Source organism: Cetorhinus maximus, chromosome 6 (genome assembly GCF_964194155.1).
Source record: "Cetorhinus maximus chromosome 6, sCetMax3.hap1.1, whole genome shotgun sequence".
In the NCBI taxonomy this organism is placed as follows: domain Eukaryota; kingdom Metazoa; phylum Chordata; class Chondrichthyes; order Lamniformes; family Cetorhinidae; genus Cetorhinus; species Cetorhinus maximus.
Window position 1 is genome coordinate 39,029,467 of NC_135884.1, and position 22,378 is coordinate 39,051,844.

A 22,378-nucleotide genomic window follows, 5' to 3' on the forward strand; every position below is an offset into this window, starting at 1 on the left:
ACATGCCAGTCATGTTCTAATATACTGTATAAACTAGAAAAAGCAAACATGCTGCAGTGTATCAATCAGTACTTAGTGCACAAGATTATACTCTCAGAAGCATTGCATAATTTTATAATCTCTTTGGCACAAATTCCCGAATTATTAAATAGAATGTAGCTGTAATTACAGCACAGGGAGAAAATATTAAAGCTGTTCCCATTAGCTGTGCTCCCAGTAGAAAGATAGTGCCCAGTAGCATCTTTAATTCATTTTTGCCAATCATAAATTTATTTTCTAACGTTTTTCAGATGCCACCTTTAAAGAGAAAGTACTCATTGAATACAGCTAGGAACATAGTTAATTGCCTCCAAACCTTTTTCCAAATTGCTCAAAATTGGTCTTTTTCTTTTGTCTAATTTGAATTTCAGATTGTGGTGGTTTATTTTCATTAAAGTGGTTGCATACAAATGCAATGCACCAAAACACAGCAATCAAAAGATTATTGGACATTTTCAATAATTGGGTTTTAGCAAGTAAGCTATGACAAAATAGATGATACAAGAACATGTAAATGCTGGTGCTGTTATCTTAAAAGTCTAACAGTTTACTTAGAATTACACAACTATTGAGCGTTGCTTGCTATTTGTAGACCAACTCATATGTTGTTTTAATTGCACATAAATGTAGATCATAAAGATAGCAGATACTCTTAAATGGTGACTTTCCATTTGAATCTAAGGGGTACCATTACTGGAACACCATTCCTTTCTTTGGTGAGTTTAACTAGTTCTCCTACACATTATTAGAAAGGATTGTAAGCGGCTAAGGACTAGCTCCACCCTACAAATCTTATCTATTGTCACCCAGATATATTGCTGTATTGATGATGGTGGTGATGGATAAATATACAGCTAGAGACCATTGAGCCGCCTGGCAGCTGGCAATGGTATGGACATAATAGGTTGGGGGAATGGAGGAATAAAGTAAAAATCAAAAAATGCTTTTGGGCAGTTTATTACAACACAATTGGAGAAAATGACATACTAACTAGACATTAGACAGAATCAACCAACATAACAACTGACTCACCATTGAAATGCTTGACTGTCAGTATTTACTCAATAACAAAGTTAGTGATTTCCATGGTACAATGGCAGTTGAAAGTTAGTCATTTAGTTGGATTGACCATGTCTCCAATGTCTACTGGATGGGTGATTTTTTTCCCCATTTCTTACAACCTTTAAAATCCCTGTTAGGCATCCATGCATAGAGATTTGAGGAGCTCTTAAAGTGCTTTATGCATGTATGAAACATTCTTGTAAGATGTGGGTCATGATAGTAGATGTACACAGGAAGATTATTTGACTGAAAATCGTGCCGCTTGATACAATGTGACAAACCACTGGATATGAGAGATAAGTTTCATTTTAATTATTGGAGAACGGATGAAAGAAAGGATAGAGATGGAAAGCAATTAGAAAGGAATAAAGGATAGGAAGGAATTTTTTGAACAGAAACTGGACATTTGGCACAGCCATTATAAAAGCATATTAGCAAGGTAACATAATATGTAACTGTCTTACTATACAAAGCCCTCAATCAGAAAAGTGCCACTTAAAGCAGAAGCTAAAAAAATGAAACATTATCATAAATAACTTTAAAAATGTAATGTAATACTTTGAAGGAAAGTACACTGCCATATATGTCCCTTTAAACACTACAGAATATTGCTAATAACCTTATTAAATAGATAAACTCTAAAAGAGAGGAGCAACAACAATGGTGTGATGAAATCTATGTGCACATTGCAAACAACAAAATGACAGAAAGCAGTGGTGTACCAAATGACACAATGGACAAATAAGTTCTAAATATTCTATAGGTATTCTAAATACACTAATGCACTAAATTTCATAAATAATTCTGTCAAAGTTATCTTAAGTCTTTCAAAGCAAATAGTAACCTTAGCCAGAGTTTACCTATTCCAAATGTGAAAAATATATTTTTGCCATTTACTGCACAAGGATCTCTATATTAAGAGTTCACATGAACATTTAGCTTCGTGAATTCATGACTATCGGTATTCTATATATTGATGACACTCAAAAACACAGAAGTATATTTCTTTATGGGTAGCTAACAGTTACACAGAAATAAAAACAAGCATTTATTTTTATATTACTTATACATGTTGTGTGCACTGGGGAGAATATTGTTCCATCTCTTACAAAGTTGCTCATAGACTTGAGCTAATAAAACTTCCTCATAAGAAAGCACTGTGACAGAAGTCACATGCAGACAGACCATGAGCTGACGCAACATACATAGTAGATTACAGTGCAGAGTCAGAACAGAGAGAGGCAGAGAAGAGCCTGAGTCAGAGGGACAGAAAAGATTAAATAGCCACTGAATTTGTCTCAAAATGTGACTTATCCCTCTTTCTTTAGTATTGTCACATTTTGGATGGTCTCCTCCCTGACTAGCAAGGAGGAGAAGGCATTTACTTACATCAAATAACCTTTCTATATACATCTCCTCATTGACCTTGTCACGCAGGATATCCTGACTCTGGCGCACAAAGGTCACATAGGCGTCTGCCAAATCCATCCCAGGTTTCTGGTAAGAAAAAAAGAAATGCAAAATTACATTAGATAGTATTTATTGCAGAGTGCAAACTAAGAGATTTCCTGCACCAGTCAAACAGCAGACAGTTTAATGATATGTGAATGAGGTTTCTGATGGTGATTGGCATGCAGCAAAAACAAAGCCCATTCAACACTACAATTACCTAACTTGACCATAGAAAGCACCTTCAGCTATTTAATCTTGAAGAAAAAGAAGAAAGCTCGCTAAAGTTATTACACAAACCGAAGGTTTCAGATAATCTAAATTCAGCCAATCTATTTCTTTCTGCACATATCCATATCTATTTCTGTTGTTTTTATACTTTTCATTATAAAGTGAGCATTTTTGTAAATGATACATTCTTTCCTGCTTACAGCCTATATAGTTCCAGTCTACATGCTATTATTTGACTCACTGCAATAATGCAGGATTCAACGTTAATAGCTGGGTCACATGATGGCATAGGGTTATAGCTTTTCAACAAGGATAATTGCCTCCGATTTCTTAAATGCTGGATCCAACTTCAGCCATGAAAGTCATGGAGAAACTAATTAAAACTATACAAAAAAAAGGGTAATGGGTAACTCAGGCCACCCTCACCCACCTCCTAAAAAGTAAATCCTAAGCTAAGTGTGCATGGACCTCAGGCCAGTTTGTCTATCTATCCTCCAAAGTTGAAAGGTTAAATAATGTGAAAAGCGAAGGAAAGAAAGTAAAATCTAAATGAGGAAATCAGTAGAATATATAACTTATTGCTTTAAATTTAACACATTACCACACTTATCTCCTCTTACTAAGTACCTTTTGCTAGGACTTCACACTTCATTTCTACTGGAGAGTTTTAAATATACAGTAGTTGCTTGACAGTGAGTAATTATCAATTATCTCAAGTAATTTACAAGATTCAGCTAAATCGTAAAGTGGGATACTGCCTAAAAGCTAACAGCCAGGTATTTTGAATTGTTAGGAATGTACATATGATACTGAACAATTAACAAAGGTTAATTTGTACGTAGGGCAAAGAGTTGGTGCTGGTGGCTGTCCCTAAGTGGTGTCACTGAATCAATATGGAAGCTGATGGTCAATGGTTTTAGCAGTTGCACAAAGGGATGCGATTTTTATACCAAAGGTATAAAAGAAATTAAGGTAACCATGGCTTGAAGATATTCAGAGGTGGCAAATGTTTCTAATAACATTTTCAGTTTGGTAAAAGTGCAGTATCTCCAGGAATAGGTGTTTGAAAATCTCTTCCTATTCATTTGCAAACATACCACACATTTGTGTAGGTGTCAACTTTCCTGACCTTTGCCTCCAGGTGCTGTCCCATTTTTTAAGCCACATATGTCAGGGAAAATGGAGCCGAAACTAATTATGATGGCCTCTGCTTCATGATACCCATGATTTTTAAGGCAGAGGTGAGGCGTGCAGTAGGGGACAGGTCCTTTGATGTGTTGCCAGTGAGGTGAAGCAAAGTGTTCCTGGCCATTTTCTCTTTTTCCTGATGCAATATTCAATGAACATCTAAGTGTAAAGGCATGGAACACGATGCCGTGGCCTGCCACCAGAGTCCCACTCAGTGTCAGTGAAAGTGTTTTAGGGTAGGCTGAAGATGGGAAGGCAAGTGTTCCATTTTTTCTTTCAATCTTCTTTTCTGGTTTGCAAACAGTTAGGATCCTCTGCAGCCACCAGGCCCTGACTTTGAAGGCTCAGCTTGTAGCAGCAAGCCTGAGAAGTCAGCAGGCACAGTTCCCTCTCCTTCTGCTGGCATGAGGCTCTGTTGTAGTAGTTCTGTGGTAGGATGCCTGCAGAGATGTTAGTGGTCCAGACTGGAAAATACAATGCTTCACTCTGATAGACTCTCAGGTGCTTCTCAACCAACAGCTGCTGCCAAGTTGGCACCAACTTCACCCTGCCATTTTATCTGCAATGTGTCTGCATAAAGTCACACTATGTAAGGAATTAGTTAAACAATCAGAGGGTTGTTATCAGGCGAGTCAGTGAGCATTAGTGAGAATGAGGACCTCGGTTTGGAAGAGACCAGGGCCAGGATCTTGTGTTCTCGCCGGTGGCAAGGATGGGAAGAGCATGTCCTTAGGTGGGCTGGATTCCCCCGCCCCCGCCTTCCTGCCTCCACCACAATTATGTTCTGGGTGGGAAGGCCCATGGTTGACCTTTCCGCTCTTCTGCCTATTGAGGCCCTAAAGTGGTCAATCAATGACCAATTAAGGGCCTCATTTCACCACTGCTGGTATTAACCTAGCTGCAGACGGGTCTATCACCATGCAGCTTGCATGACAGGTGAAACTGTGCAGCCATCTTCTCACCTCTGGTGGGATGAGGGCTCTTTGATCAAAGGCACTCAGAGTGCTTGATCAAGGGCCTGCACACATTGGGAAGGGGGGCCCCTGCTAAGAGCCACCCCGCTACCCTTGCTGCCGGTCCCCCTGCACCCCTCTCCCTGTGACCCCAACCCTGCAAATGACACCACCCCGCCACCCGCAACATTACTCACTTGTGGTCTGGGATTCTGGCACTGCTGAGCAAACAGCTGCCAGCCTTTGTTTGGCTGGCAGCTCTCAGTAGGTGAGACTTCCACCCCTGGGGTCTTGATCCCAGGGGAACTCACACTGACAAGAGGCAGCATGGTCTCTCATCGGCTCACCAGCCGTCAGGTAAGAACCTGAGGCCTCAACAAGGTTCTGCCCAAGAATGCTGTTCTTCCATGGAAGTGTCCTCAGATGAGGAGCTTAGAGACCCAGATCTCAGGAATATAGTCTTTAAAAAAACAAGGGTTCAGAAGCATCAATCTCATGTGGAGGCAGTGGAGATGGTTTCCACATATTTGGTTGATAAATGAGAGAGTCCATTATTCATAATAAAAACAGATGGGACAAGACGTTTCTTACAACCTACAAGACCCAGTGTAGCCCAAGAAACTCCTGCAATATTATGATTCTAGGAGAACTTTTAAGGATCTTAGACGCGTCCAAAGTGCAAGTTATCAATGCCCCAATAGATGTTTTGAACTGAACATTTTCACAAAACCTCATTGGAACTATCAGGTCTATGATGAAAGGTCATCGACCTAAAAATGGTAACTCTGCTTTGCTCTCCACAGATGCTGCTGGACCTGCTGAGTGTTTGAAGCAGTTTCTATTCTTATTACTTTGAAATGTGACATGCCTTAAGTCTCTCAGACTGCAGGGGAACCATCTCTGTCATTTACTGCTCAATGTCATGCCACTTAGCACTAGTACATTAGAAATTAGAGTGAGTGCCTCTCGCAAAATATTATTATTTAAAGTAAACAGAGCTTGATTACTTGGAGTTTGAGTTTATCAATCTGTGTACTTACAACTTATGGGAATTGGTCAATGGCAGGGGAATTGCAGACTCTTAGGAAGGAACTTAATTCTTTGAAAGTGAGGGAATTTTCAGAAAGTATGGGCAGAATTTTTCCCTTGATGGGCGGGCAGGCCCGACCGACTTGGCGGCGGGCGGGCAGACGATTGCCACCGCCAAAAGGGGCCCCGCCGCCACTTTAAGTGGGCAGGCCAATTAAGGCCTGCCTAGCGGGCTGCCCAATGGGAAGCGCTATGCACTTGCTGTGCAGGCAGGGGGGGATTCCCCAACTGTCAGAGTGCGCTCTTTCGTGCATGCAAAGTGCTGCCTCAGGGAGATCGCTGAAAGGCACTGAAACATTAATAGAAAATTTTTAAAATTATTAACATGTGCCCCTCATGTGAAAATGTCACGAGATGGGACGTGTTAATGAAATACACAAAAACTTTATTACAATTTTATAATTCTGATATCAAACCTCATCCCGCCACTGGATGAGGTTTGTAAAAAAAATCACTTACCCGCCTGCCCATTGGGCCCGTGCGCCGAGCCAAAGTTCGCACGGGCCCCTCAAAATCCTGGTCGATTGGTGAGTTAATGGCCTTAACAAGGCCTTTAATTAATGGCGGGCGTGCGTCCCGCTGCACAGCGCACCCGCCAACCAAAACATTGCGATGCCGTGCGCTGACGTCGGGACACTCGTGAGACGTCAGCACACGACATTTTAAGCGCTGGCGTGCGGACTCCGCCACCCGCACGCCAGCCAGAAGATTCAGCCCTATGTGTGTGTGTGTGTGTGTGTATGTGTGGTGGGGTGGGAGGTTGGGTGAAAGGTAGGACAGAAACATACAGCTATGTATTGACTTGTTTTTTGAATCGATCCCCATTAGTTGAAACTTCTAGGTTCTCAGTTACATTATCCTTGATCTGGCAGCTAATTGCTAGCTCACCTTTTCCATTTTCTCTCCTTACTCACTCAGTAGCCATGCCTAAATAAGACTTTCTTGGTCTATAGGACAAAAGTAAGTGAGACCCAAGTTTTAAAAGGGGGAGGGACAGGAACAGTGCACAGAAGCTCAAATAGGGTGGTGCACTGACAACCCAGGATGTGGAGGTGCTGCCAATGTTAATGGCAGCACACATTTAAATAAAAGTTCCAGATCCACTACCTGGCTAGCAGGCAGGAGTGGCAATTTGGTGGCAAGAGATTGTGAAAATGGTCCCCAGCAGCCAGTCGAGTGGAGGCTGCATGGATCAGAGGGGCGGAAAAGGGGGGTTGCCATGACTATTAGGATGAGGCTGGGCTGGGGGAAGGAGTGTTCCATAGTGACTTAGGGTGAGGCTGGTGTGTGGGGCTGGGGAGAAGGGGTGTGGGGTTCCATGGTGATTAGGGTGAAGCCAGGAAGGAGAGGCCCAAGAACTCATTGTGGAGAGCGCTCATTCCCTGCTTGGTCCACAAAGAGTTCTTTCAGAAGCATTTTTTGAAATTTACCTTGGTCTCTTCTGACAATTTGGCACCTCCCCCTGTTATTCTGCTATCGAGATGTGGCCAATACAGGATTCCCTCTGGCATTTAGATATGATTATGTCTTGGCGTGATGACAGCAGCAGTCGGCAAATTTTTGATGTTAAGTAGGTCCTCCCACTGAAAGTGGATGATGATAAGATGACAGTGAACAGGAATGGAGTGATCGCAGGATGGCATGTCAACTTGTCCTAATTTTGACTTTTCCCATTATTCCCCCTGGGTAAGGGTGTGGGGGAAGGATTAAAATCAAACTGTGAACGTCTACGTGTAGGGAAGAGATACTTTTGGTGATGCCTTATGAAGAGGCATCAAACTTTTTCAGGTGCTCATCCGCCTCCTATTCATCACATTAAAATAAAGGCATTGCGATTAAGAAATTAATCTTTAGAATGCAAAACAATACTTTGTGTAGTAAAAGTAGCAGTAAAGTCCTAACTGAAACCCCGCAGTGCTAAAACTATCAATATGCAGGCAAGAAAAAACACCAGCCTTCAAGTAGCAGCATACAAAATGGTCTCTTTTATGAATCTCCATATTTTACAGCAATTCTTACTGTCACTGATTTGAAGGTGGTGATTATTTGGGGCTGGTTTGCCACCAAAAATGGAGGAGAAAAGGGTGCAATTGACCCCTTTACTCTGTTCAAATATGGCAGAACAGGCTGGTGACAGGCCTTACAGGGAACCGATTTTTTTTGGGAGGAGAATCCAGGTTCAAATTTTGTGGAGGATTTGAGGTAGCAACTTTTTAAGAACACATTTTCTTTTCTTTGTTCCCCCAAATCAGATGGTAACTCAGAAGAGAATCCAGGCCATACAATCTGACAGTGTTATTTATCTGTCAGTCAGAATGGTTCTATGTTACTGTTCCTAAAGTACACATGCAAGTAAAAGAGTCTGTAGGTCACTGGCTTTATTATTTGCCTGGGCCAAGCTAACTTCCAGATTACCGTGAGTATGGTCAAGTTTCAGGTAATATGAAGCCTGGGAATTGCCTGTGGAAGTCCTTTGCACTGGCCACGAAACAAGTCGTAGAGTCATTTGTGGCACAGAAGGAGGCTATTCGGTCCATCATGTCCATGGCGGCTCCTCTGGGAGCAATTCAATCAATGCCACTTCCCTGATTGATCCCTACAGCCCTGCAAGCTTATCTCCTTCAAGTGCCCATCCAATTTCCTTTTGAAATCAATGGTTGTTCTTGCATCCATCACCCTCATGGGCAGTGATTTCCAGGTCATCGCCACTTGCTGCATAAAATTTCTTCCTCACGTTCACCCTGCATCCCTTGCCCAAAATCTTAAATCTATGTCCCCTCTGTTGTGTTGTTATAATGATATAAAGGCACTCAAAGGATTTGGCAAGCACATTATGGATTAATTTATTTAAATTAGGCACATGGGAACAAATATACATGGATAGAGAGCTTGAAGACATCAACAGCAGAGCTGTGTGTGTGTTCTGCTCAAAGGCAAAAATGAAACTAAGACTGGATTGCATGACACACTTCCCTTCTAATGGTGTCATGCTGCTATCCCTTAAAGACATATTACAACATCCCCCTTTTAAAGATACTTTCCCCCCTTCTGAAGAAGTACAACTAATTGCAATATATGTTCATTATTAGTTACCATTACATCAGTGTATAGAACTAAGGAATCTATTAGTCTCTAAACTATAAGCGTAATCTGCTGGTATGTCCAGATCTTGTATTGGTAATCTTGCCTGGAGCTTTTTCTTAATTGCTCACAGTGATCTGTGGGATTGTCGTCCTTGGATGTTCCTAGTTACATTTGAGATCTTGTCCTCGATGCAATAGGACTGTACTGTGGCTGAGGGGCTGGAATGGACCTGATTTGCCTTCAGTTATGTCTCGCCATTGCGCCTTTGTGTGTAATGACTTCATAGGACCTCGGTCCTGAACAAATCGTTGTCATCTTGGCTGGTTGCCACGAACCTTCTGTGGGATCCTAAACTTATTGAACCAACGGTAAACTTGACAATTCTGTACCTGTATTTTTCGTGCATGTTGGTCATCTTCTCTTGCGGTTTTAAAAACTGGTCTCTAGTTTCTGAGAGAGTAGAATGAGTAAGAGTAGGTAAATTGGTGCGCGCTGGTCTGCTCTGCTGGTGATGAAATAGTTGCACTTAAAGGATGTCACTCTCAGTTGTAACATTGCAAAGTGTAGATCTTGCTCAGTCTGTCTACATTTGAGAATTGGGGATTTCACCTTACGAATCATTTGTTCAGCTAGGCTGTTAGATCTAGGGTAATGAGGAGAAGTAGTAGTGTAATTGATATTCCACTTGTCACATGTATCCTGAAATGGCTTACCAATAAATTGTGGACTGTTATCTGGAATGATCTCTCTAGACGCACCAAATAAACTGAAAACAGCATTTAGAGTGTGCGCGACAGTTGTGTTTGACGTATTGTGCAATTGTTGAATAATGGGGTTCTTGGTAAAGTAGTTGACGATGACAATGAAATTAGTGCCATGGACATGAAAGAAGTCGGATGCGATTTTGGACCAAGGATGGGTAGGAACTTCATACGGAATCAGTGGTGCTTTGTGCTGATTTGGCATATGCTCTTAACATGCCTCGCAATGACTTCAATGTCATTGTTCACACCCTGCCAATAGACTGGTTCTCTTTCGAGTCATCTTGTCCGATCTATGCCCATGTGTGAGTGATGAAGTTGTTGAAGAATATTAGGTTGCAAAAATTCTGGTTTGACAACCTGTCTGTCTTTAAAAATGACTCGCCAGGAGATGCCTAGTTCAGGACATATGCCAGCACTGGGATAAATAGAACCAAAGAATTTGATCTGCCTCACATTGATGTTCATTTTCAGGCCGTTGAACACCAATCCTTCTTTAAGTGCTGCTTGCATCAATAAGTGCAAATTATGGTCACGTTTTTGCTTTATTCTGCCCACAATAGCTATGTCATCAGTAATACAGATGCATCCTGGTACAGTGCATGCAATGTAGTCCATGTGAGCTTGAAAGAGATCCTGGCTAACAGATAACTCGAAAGGAAGTTATTAAAAACAATATTATTTGAATGGGGTATGAAATGTAGTATGCTCTTGGGACCTCTATGTGAGATGTACTGACCAGTAGCCATGCTTGGCATCAAGCTTTGAGAAGAATTTTGCACCTAGCGAATCTCGGATTTAACTCTTCTAATGTGGGTATTTTGAATGGGCAATGTTTCAAAGTTGTGTTTAAATGGTCTGGATTGAAGCATACTCTCAATGATCCATCCTTCTTTATGACACACGCAATTGAGCTGCACCAGTCTGTGTGTCTTGTACTCTTCTACCCCTGTCTTTCTCTATTTGTCTAGTTTGACCTCCAATTTATCTTGTCAGTGGATGCTGCGCTTACATGGTGGATCAATTGATGGGCTTGCATTCTCCTGCAAGTGTAATGAAGCAGCTCCCTTGAAACTGCCAATTTTGTCAAAACATTCTGGATATTTTGATATTAGGTCATAAACTGAGGTGATAGGAGTAGTTTCTGAGGTTGATCTGCCTTGTGAGTCTGACTGAATCCATGGGTTGTCACTAGAGCATGGTCACAGCATGCTGGTAGACCTACAATCATTGAGCCTTTAGTCTCCATGATGTAGAACATCTGCAACACCTAGGAGTATTGATAATACTTGCACTCCAGGAATATGGATCCTGCACATGGAAGAAGTAACCATTGTATGCTGAACGTTTTGCAGTAGTAGGTTTTGCCAAGGCCTTCTATGTCTGTGGGTATATTTCTTTTAGAATCTGCAGAGGTAGTATGTTTGCACTTGCCCCTGTGCCAATCTTGGCCAAAAATTAGTAGTTACCAACTTTCTTAGGGCAGATAATTCAAATTTTGGTAAACACCTCGGATGGTGTGACGGCATCTATGTTTTCCATGAGGTTGATGTTGTGAAACAAGTATTCACTGCTCTTTATCTTGTCATGCACATCGTTTTCTGTTTTGTCAATCTGTTTTGTATATGTTTCTGATGGGATACTGGATGGTCAGTCTTATTGCTTGAAGGTATCTGTTGTGTACCGTTGGTCTGTTTGGATCAGTGCATGGCTCTTTGCAGCTGCATCAACATTTGCTCTAGTGCACTGCCACTGCCAATGGCCCTTTCTGCCACATGCCTTACAGAATTGATGGAAGGCTGGGCATTTCTTTGGTGCAAGCAGAAGGCCATGCCTTCCACATGTCTTGCTAGGTTGAGGTGTTCCAGTAGGTGCTCCAGCAATTGGGATGGCACTTAGGGCCTATAAGCTTCGTCAACCTGCAAAGATCGCTTCTTACTTATGTCCATTCGCGAGCAGCTCTTTGATGCCATATGTTTTGGGCTTGTCTAGCTGATCTTTCTGGAACGCTTCCAAGGGAATGGATGTGCTCGCCAATTCAACAATTCTGTCTGCTGGCTCTTCGTTGGAAAAGTCACAGCATATAGCCTTTTCTCTGCATCTGGTGGTAAGGTGGTCTATGGATTTTGTAGTCTGCTGTCGAAATTACATGAACTCAAGTCGATGAATACGGAAGTTTAACCTGATTCTGAATCAGTCTTCCAATCTAGTCCATATCTTTCAGGAACCTTTAGCTCTTCTGTTAATCCTGCTGTGTTCAGCCTGTGTAGACCTTCATTTCCAATTGCTAGGCAAATGGCTTGCTTGTCTGGTTCAGATATACCCGAATCAAGAAACCAGAGCTCTGTACCCTGCTTAAACATTTTGAATTCAGTTAGTAGGTCAGTGGCGTCCCAATTCAAACCAGGTAACTTTGTGGACATTCTGACAATATCCCTTTGATCTTCCTTCTCTTATAGTATCTGGGATGAGTGTCAATGTAGCCGCTTTCACGCGCTTTTCCTTAGCTCCACCATCATAATGGCAACCTTCTCTGGCCCGATTTTTATGACGTTGTTTTTTGGTTTGACTCTCCCTCACTTGCTTTCGATCCAGCCCACACCCTGGTCACTCGCCCGTCCTGACTGATCTAACCTGGCGCTGGTCCTATCAATGCGCTATCCCACGCGCTGAACTGATAGGCTATGCACTGCAATCTCACCACAAGCGATCAGTCTGCTTACCAGCCCTTTACTTCAGCACCATCCCCACACGGTATCTTCAAAGCTTTACTGTGCAGTTAGCACGCTGCGACTTCAACACTCTCCGATGCTGCGGCTCCATTGCAATCTTACCAGAACATCAAGGGTCAGCTCATGCCATGTAGCATGATCTAAGGCTGCTAACTGTGCTGCACCTGTACCTAATCTTGCTGCCACGCTGTTTGACCACTGCTGAGCACCATGTTGTGTTGCTACAATGGTATAAGGCACCGATCACTCATAAGCAATTGGGCAAACACATTTTGGATTAATTTATTTAGACTACATACATGAGAACAGGTATACATGGATAGAAAGCTTAAAGACATCAATAGTAGAGCTGTGTGTGTGTGTGTGTGTGTGTGTGTGTCTGTGTGTGTACGCTCTACTCAAAGGCAAAAATGAAACTAAGACTGAATTGCATGGATACTTCTAGTGATGTCATATTGCTTCCCTTAAAGGCATAGTACAACAACCTTGTCCTTCTATCAACAGCTAATGGGAAGAGTTTTTCCTTGTCTACCTTATCTAAGCCTGTCATAGTCTTGTACAACTCTATCAAATCTCCCCTCAATCTTCTTTGTCCAACTAGAACAACCCCAGCCTTTCATACTTAACCTTGTAACTAAAACACCCCCAATCCTGGAACCATTCTGGTAAGTCTCATCTGCACCCTCTCAAGGACCTTTTCATCCCTAAAGTGCGATGACTAGAACTGGATGCAATACTCTAGTTGGGGCCTAACTAGAGTTTAAGGTTCAGCATAATTTCCCTGCTTCTGCACTCAGTGCCTCTATTTATGAAGCTCAAGATCCCATACGCTTTGCTAACCACTCTCTCAATATGCCCTGCCATCTTCAAAGATTGATGCACATGCACTCACAGGTCCCTTCGTCTGCGGAATCTTTAGAATTGTGCCATTAAGTCTATATTGCCTCTCCCTATTCCTTCTGCCAAAATGCATCACCTCACACTTGTCTGTATCAAATCCCATCTGTCACTTGTCTGTCCATTCTGCTAGCCTATCTATTCCTGTTGCAGACAATTCATATCATCTTCACTGTTTTCCACTCCTCCAAGTTTGGTATCATTGGCAAATTTTGAAATTTTACTCCATATTCTAAGATCCAAGTCATTTATATATAGCAAAAAAAAGCAGTATCTCTAGACTGTTCAAATAAGAATGGTGATATCTTAATAAATGGTTAAAAGAAATAAAAGAAAGTTATAAATTAACTTAAACTCTTTGAAAAGAGGACAATTTGACAATGTAACAACAATAATCACACCCACAGAATCACACCTTTCAACTAACTCCTCAATCACTATTCCTAGGTGTCCTGTTCCACTGGCATAACAGACTCACCAGAGCTGGTGGGACAGTGTACACCATAAGGATGGGGTGGCCCAGGGAGCCTTTAATATTGACTCTGGGATACATGAAGTCTCATTACGTCAGGCCAAACATGGGCTAAGCAACCTCCTCTGATTACCACCTCCTGCTCTCCCTCAGCTGATTAATCAGTGTTTCTCCATGTTAAACACCACTTGGAAGAGGCACTGAGGGTAGCAAGGGCGCAGAATGTACTAAGAGTGGCTCTATAGCACCACCACTGACTGAGCTAGCCAAGTCCTGAAAGACATAACTGCCAGACTGGGCTTGCAGCAGGTGGTGCTTGATCCAAAACAAGGGATAAACTGACTTGACCTAATCTTCACCAATCTACCTGTTGGAGGTGCATCTGTCCATGATAGTAGGAGTGATCACTGCACAGTCCTTCTGGAGCTGATATTCTGTCTTCACATTGAGGACACACTCCATCATGTTGTGTGGCACTACCACTGGGCTAAAAGGGATGGATTCAGGACAGCTCAAAACTGGGCATCCATGAGGTGCTGTGGTCCATCAACAGCAGCAGAATTATATTTAATTATATTTATACCTTTAACCTCATGGTCTGGCTTATCCCTCACTCTAACATTACCATCAAGCCAGGGGACCAACCCTGAACAATGAGAAATGTAGAGGAGCTTGCCAGGAGCCAGCACCAGGCTTACCTAAAAAATGAGGTGGCAACCTGGTGAAGCTATAACAGCGGGGTACATGCATTCCAAAATGCTGAAGCAGCATACTGTAGATAGACCTAAGCGATCCCACAACCAATGGATCAAATTAAAGCTCTGAAGTCCTGGCACATCCAGTCATGAATGGCGATGGACAATTAATTAACTATTGTGATGAGAAGGCTCAATGAACATCTCCAACCCAAGTGGTGGTAGAGACCAGCACATAATGCAAAAAAGACTGAAGCATTTGCAACCATCTTAAGCCAGAAGTGGCGAGTGGATGACCCAACTTGGCCTCCTCCTGAGATCCCCAGCAGTACAGATAACAGTCTTCTATCAATTCGAATCACACCAGGCAATATCAGGAAACAGCTGAGCGCATTGGACACTACAAAGGCTACGGATCCTGACAACATCCCGGCTATAATTGTTCAAGGCTTGTGCTCCAGAATTAGCCGCTCCCTTAGCTAAGCTGTTTCAGTCAACTACTACACTGGCATCCACTGACAAAGTGAAAAATTGCCTAGGTCTGTCCAATCCAAAAAAGCAGGTCAAATCCAATCCAGCCAAGACTATCCAATCAACCTATTGTCAGTCATCAAAGTGCTGGAAGATGCTGTTGAAGGTGCTAGTAAGTGACATTCACTGAACAATATAACTTGCTCCTCGATGTTTAATTTGGGTTCTGCTGGGATTGCTCAGCTCCAGACCTTGGTCCAAATGTAAACAAATGTGCTGAATTCCTGAGGTGAGAGTGACTGCCCTTGACATCAAAGTATCATTTGACAGAGTGTGGCATTAAGGAGCCCTAGTAAAATTGTAGTCAGTGAGAATTAGGAGAGGCGGTGGGGGGAAATGCTTCAGTGGCTGGATTCATACCAAACACAAAGGAAGATGGTTGTGATTGCTGGAGGCCAATCATCTCAACCCCTGTATACTACAGCAGGAGTTCCTCAGGGAAGTGACCCAGGCCAACTACGTTCAGCTGCTACATCAATGACCTCCCCTCTATCATAAGGTCAGAAGAGGGGATGTTCATTGATGATTGCTCATTGTTCAGTTCCATTCTCAACTCGTTAGATACTAAAGCAGTTCATGCCATATGCAGCAAGACCTGGACAATTCGAGTTTGGGCTGCTAAGTGGCAAAAAACATTCACGCCACACAACTGCCAGGCAATGACCATCTTCAACAAGAGAGTGTCTAAACATATTCTCCTTGACATTCAACAGCATTACCATCATTGGGCTCTCTACCAACAACATCTTGGGGGTCACCATTGACCAGAAATTTGACTGGACCAGCCACATAAATACCATGACTACAAGAGATCAGAGGCTGGGTATTCCATGGTGAGTGGCTCACCTCCTGACTCCTCAAAACTTTCCACCATCAACAAGGTCCAAGTCAAGAGTCTGACAGAATATTCTCCATTTGCCTGGATGATGTAGCTCCAACAACATTTGAGCAGCTTGTCCATCCAGGACAAAGTTTCCTGCTTGACTGAAACTCTTTCCACCACTGTGGCAGTAGTGTATAGCCATTTACAAGATCCACCGCAGAAACTTGCCAAGGCTTTTTCAACAGCACCTCCCAAACCTACGATCTCCGCCACCTAGAAGGACAAGGGTAGCAGGGGCATGGGAACACCACCACCTCCAATTGCCCTCCAAGTTATACACCATGTTGAACTGGAAATATATCACTTCTATTTCATCATTGCTGGACTAAATTCTCCTTCCCTAACAGCATTGTGGGTGTGCCTTCACCATATGGACTGCAGTGGTTCAAGAAGACAACTCACCACTAACTTCTCAAGGGCATTGAGGATGAGCAATAAATGCTGGCCTTGCCAGCGATGCCCACATCCTATGGCTGAATAAAAAATACAATCAAATTTAGGTGTCTGTTATTAGTCCCCTGCAATTGTTGGCAAATGCCAGTCTTCAGCATGGCAATGAAACAAACTCTTTCGAGTTATCAACAGTCACAACTCTTTCGAGTACAATCACAGTTCTTGGTTTTCCGGGAGTGGGACATGAACCCACAACCCTCTGATTCAAAGGCGAGGGTGCTATGAACTGAGCCACAGCTGACACCTCAAAAATTCTTTCGAGTTATCAACAGTCACAGATTGCAACTCTTTTGAGTACAATCACAGTTCTTGGTTTCCGGGAGTGGGACATGAGCCCACAACCTTCTGATTCAAAGGCGAGGGTGCTATGGACTGAGCCACAGCTGACACTTCTATGGCAATGAAACAAGACTTACTGGATTAGGTTTTCTGATTATAATACCTATGGCAATCCAATTAAAATAAACGGGCTATTGTCAGCATTATGATAAGAAAACCTAGGCCACTTATGTACGTTAAGCGTAATAACCCATACCTTGTTAAACAGACAGAATTGTGAATGACTGTGAAGGTTAATAAGATGCTTTGTACTTATAATTCATTTTTATTAGCTTTGAATCAGCAAGTGTAATTTTCTTGTGTTTTTTAACCAAGGCCGTTAATTCACACAACTTTGTCAGTAAGAGATAATCAACTATCACCTGTTTTTTCTTCTCCTCAATGCAGAAAATGCAATCTTCAAACTCACTTGTAGATTTATAGCTTTCTTATACCACAAAACAATCATATAAACTCATTAGCAGGCTGTAATACAGGCTGTTTTCAAAAGGTGACATTCAGATATCTACAGTTTCCACTCTAAGTATATACCGGTAAGCTATTGCTGTGAATTGGTTTTGCTAATGAGATATATTTAAGACCACAGGGTACCCATTCAGTAGAATATTTGATTGTCAGTCACCATAAATTGCAGTTAGTTAGCACACTTCAGTCTAGTTTCCAGGGTGCAAATGAACATGGTTTAGGAAGGGGCAAGCCGGCAAGATTTTTACATAAAGCAAACAATTACAGAGCAAAGGAATAATATTTGGCTCTCAGGATCATGGCAGTATTATTTGCACCTGCTGCTTCCATGACGGGAAAATAATTCAAGAATGCGCCAGGTGAAAATGTGTTATTAGTACAATCTCTCTCTCAAAGCCATTCACTGCTAATTAGATGGGCAGAACATCCTATTAAATCACTGTTGATTTGATTCTCAGCAAACAAATTATCCTTATTAAACAGATTTACTTTGCAGTATTTACACTAAAACACTACAGTTTTTCAGAAGAGAGAACTATTTCCCAAGTGTCAATGGTTGGGCTTCCTGGCAGAATTAAAATATATTCCCTTGAAGGAACTTTAAGAAACAGCCGGCTTTTCCTGATATTTTGTCATCATAAATATATTACGAACACCTACATCCCCTGGTTCGGAAAATAAACATTTAAATTAGACTTGTATCACTGTCCGCCGTGGCGTCTCTCCCCGCAGCGGATGCAGCGAGCCATTTAAATCTCCATTCAGTTTGGCAGGACCGTAATATCCCACTGGGCCGAAGGGGCCGTAAAATCATGGCCTATATAAATATCCATAAAATAGTAACCAACCTTTTAAAAAGTTTCCCTGGAAACTTAAGTTTGTCTTCTTCTACAGGTAACAGATAGGTAGTAATAATCACTTTGATTTAGTATCCAGAAAAGTTAGGACACAGAGAAACTTTAGCTTGGTTCTCAGACTGTGGACAGTATTCGCTTGAGTTCCTGTAGCATCTGCAGCAGTTTGTGTTTACTGAAAAATCTTCCTTGTTACTCTATACATTTTTCTAAAATGTAACATGTTTATCCTGTTACTGGGAAAAATAGGCTGCTGAATAATAATTAGGGAATTAATAACAGCTAGATAATAACTGCAAGTGCAGTGCCCATCTTCATTCTCAAGACACAATCCCTGTTTAATTTATGCTATTAGCACAGATGCTCACACCCACACTCCAAATGGAGATGTATAGTGTTGATCCAGAGGCTAACTTGGGGAGTGAAGACATTTCTTACATGTTTAGTAGTGGATAATGAGTGCTGTGAATTGCCTCAATGCCCCAGCCAAGGGAGGGGAAAAAACAGACAATTTGTCTGGGGCTTTTGTGGCTCTTCTAGCAAAGTTACTATGATCAGCAGCATCCCTATAGAAATATACCTTCAAGACTGAAGATAAGAAAATTGGGTGAAAAATTGCCTAAACTTGACTGCTATTAATATTTCTGCATGTCAGAGGAATTGCCTCCCTATAAGCTCAAATCCAGTAAGGCTGCAGCAAAACAATAATTTGAATCAATTTTAAGGACAGAATAAGTCTCAGCTTGTTTCATTAGTTCTCTCTATAAATCTGGTGCCTGAGTTTGACAAACTTTAATTAAGTAAAATGTGTGACCTATTCTTTTACTGTCAAGCATCTACATGTTTTAAAATTCAGGGATTTAACTTGCACGTCAACAGAAGCTGATAGAATTATAGTCTCACTTACAGGGACATCCACATACTTGGAAGCTGCTTTCACCTTTAAAATAAAATAGAAAGAAAGAAGATGACAAAAAATATTTCTTAGCCTAAACACACAGCAAAAATATAATATTAACTTAGTGAGTAGTTTTTGAGACACTTAAGAAACATTTTCTAAGACATATGTCTTATTGTACTTCAGAAAATGACTAGAATGGAACCTTTGTTGACAGTCATAATAGAAGTGGACTGTATAGATTACCAGATAGTCATGTTTTTACATGAATAATACTATACATTAGACATGAAGATGAATGGAGAGAACTCCAATACAAATAGCACAAATTAAATTTAATCCTTCTTGTGTTGTAAGGTTAGCAAGCTGTAAAATAAGGTGAAATCTCACACATGGATTTGTTCCACAAAATTCTGGCAGATAATCAGGAAGATGGGTAATTGGGAGCATGTCTACTAGAAGTTCTACTGTACACCCTGCAATGCAAATGCAGCAACATTGACTGAACACTGAGAATGTTTCCAATTTTTTTTTCTGAACAAGAAGAAATGTCTATTAATTACAAATTAACACAAAGACTTTTTTCTTACAGTGAATGACAGAAAGGATGAGAAGAGAGTCCCTTCATCGTATCTGGACAGCTTAGACAGTACTCCTTCCAAGATAGTGACAAACTAAGGAGAGAAAATGATTAGAAGCACATTAACTTATTTGGGCATAACAGTTCTGTTTCTTCTAATCTTAAAAAGGTAATTGTTACCTGACAAGGTTGATGAATCTAAGTTTTAACCTATGTCTTGCTTTATTATAGCATATGTAATTTACATGAATGAACTCCATGTTTTGCTACTTTCATTGTCCAATGAATTGCTGTGTATATCTTACTACTGTTGCAAATTGGATCATTAATTTTCATCTGAATATAATCTTGACCAGATATATTATTACCATTTCTCAGTTACTTTAGTAAATTGCCTCTATGTCTACTCAATTCTGTATAACTGAATCTCTATAATTGAATCTAAAAAACTAATAGGAACACCTACAGTATGATTTTTTAATTCATTACTACATACTGAAAGGCTCTGTTGTAATGGTGGTATGTGTTTAACATCAACAAGTAGCATTTTGCAATGATTACAGTAATAACCAGTTACTTGCTAATCATTCCATTAAACATCTAAAGAAATTAAAGAATGACAGTTGAAAGTTCCATTTTAAATGTGGTGAATCCATGGAACTAGCTACCATCTCGGAGATTTAAAATGTCCAATTCTGAATATTGCCTGCATGAACTTTTCTACCAAGTTTAACTCTTAAGCATGTCTTATTCAGATTTCTGATTTCTGAAACAGCCCTAATAGCCATTTTGCACTGTACCTTTGCAACCATGAGAGTTATCATTTCTTTGACAGTTTCTTCAATCAACTCATCAATTTTAGAATGGTATTGCCGCTGAAAAGAAACAGAAAAACACATGGGCAAAATGGGATATTCACTTTTAAAACAAGCTGCTGGCCTAGACATGTCAAGTCTTCACCCAATAAAACGTGCACAGTTTTCTCCTCCACATGATCACCCTTCAATCACTGTGAGGGCTTCTCAGAGCATGTATGGCATTTGCTATGAGCATGCCCTTGTATGTAAATCCAGCCCACAGTAAGCAAGAATCAGGAATGAATCATCACATGGCACATTTATGCACCTCTAACAGCATTTCAGAAAACCAAGGGGAAAGACCTGAGAGCAGAATACAACTTGTTCTTCATGTCTAAGTTTAAAGTATATGTCCCTTAAGTTACCATGTGCAATGCTGGCATCAAATGTTTAATGTGTCGGCCTCTCTCCGCTGCTTTAGTTAAAGAATAATTTTATCTCATCTGAATGGGTAATGCCTCCCCTAAAATAATAGAGTGGCATTTCAGATAAACATGTTTAAGTGTTTGTATACTATTAACCAACAGTATAATACGGCCTACAAAACTAAATACAAATAAATACTAAATCAGTAAAAAGCATTAAAAATAAGTTCTAAAATTACAGTTCTTAGTTTATTAACATTATACTTCATCTCTATATAAACTATTCCAGTGATTCAGTCTCAATAATACATCCATTGTAATTCATTTGGAGTTATGTTTAAATAATTCGCAAATCAACTTTCAATCGAGAAAACAGTGGCACAGTGTTACATGTGCAGAGTTACCTATTAATTTCCAGAAAGAGCTTTTCAATGTGAGAATTACTTCCTTCAGGATATAACATGTTTCTGATAGGCAACTAGCACAGCCAACAACAGTTCAATTTCCCGAGTACATATATTCTACAACTAAGTAACTAATCTATAATTTAACAGATGAACAATGGCGCTATTATATCTTTATTTTGAAAGAAAGCCATATTTACTCTCATCTGATTTATGCACAGCTCACTTTTTAATTAGCCTTATTAATTAATTGTAATTAGTTTGAAATAATAAAAGGTTTGATGTATAAATCTGATTAAAGAGCATCATTTAATAAAAGGTTGTTATCATTTAATGCGGGAAAAATATAATTTTCACAAATATCATGGTCCTAATGTTTCATGGGCTTTTCTCAGTCCCCACTGTAAATGAGGTAGGAGCCTGGTAGATGTGCCACAGAAATAGTGTAGCTGGCATTCTTGCTATTGCTGGGAGACTAAGAGCCCCCACGAAATTTCAAGGACCTTTTCTTTGATAGTTTTGTCATATTTCTTGTAAATATGCTTTTGTAAACAGAGTATTGAATACAAAACAAGAAAGTTATGAGAAACGCTTACAAATCACTGGTTAGGTCTCAGCTGGGCTACTGTTCATAATTCTGGGCAACACATTTTCAGAAGGATATCAAGACTTTGGGGAGGGTGCAGAGGATGTTGACCATGATGATGCCAGGGAGGGTCTTCAGTTATGTAGAGGACAGAAGAAGCTGGGATTGTTCTCCTTAGAGAAGGATTTAGGGGAAACCTAATAGGCATATTCAAAATTCTAAAGGCTTTTGATGGAGTAAGTAGGGAGAAGCTGTTTCTTCTGGTCACCAAAGGTCATAAACTTAAAATAATTTGCAAAAGAACTAAGGGGATAAGAAGTAAAAACAGAAAATGCTGGAAAAACTCAGCTGGCCTGGCAGCATCCGTGGAGAGAGAAACAGAGTTAATGTTTTGAGTTCATATGACTTCTGTCAGAAGACTCGAAACGGACTCGAGACATTAACTCTGTTTCTTTCTCCACAGACGTTGCCAGACCTGCTGAGCTTTTCCAGCATTTTCTGTTTATATTTC

At 40.8% G+C, this 22,378-nt stretch overlaps 1 protein-coding gene across 6 annotated transcripts in view; it reads right to left on the reverse strand.

Moving 5' to 3' along the window:
• cadpsa (Ca2+-dependent activator protein for secretion a) overlaps positions 1 to 22,378 on the reverse strand; it is a 580,082-nt gene that overhangs the window by 88,178 nt on the left and 469,526 nt on the right. For 3 of the 6 annotated variants that reach the window (XM_078543642.1, XM_078543641.1, XM_078543638.1), the window contains 4 exons: positions 20,456 to 20,530; positions 19,666 to 19,749; positions 19,085 to 19,117; positions 2,491 to 2,598 (listed from right to left, as the gene is read on the reverse strand). In XM_078543642.1, coding sequence (XP_078399768.1) covers positions 2,491 to 2,598; positions 19,085 to 19,117; positions 19,666 to 19,749; positions 20,456 to 20,530 — 300 coding nt within the window. Of the gene's footprint in view, positions 1 to 980; positions 2,599 to 19,084; positions 19,118 to 19,665; positions 19,750 to 20,455; positions 20,531 to 22,378 lie in introns of those variants that run through there. The other 3 variants (XM_078543640.1, XM_078543637.1, XM_078543639.1) reach the window with 2 other exon arrangements.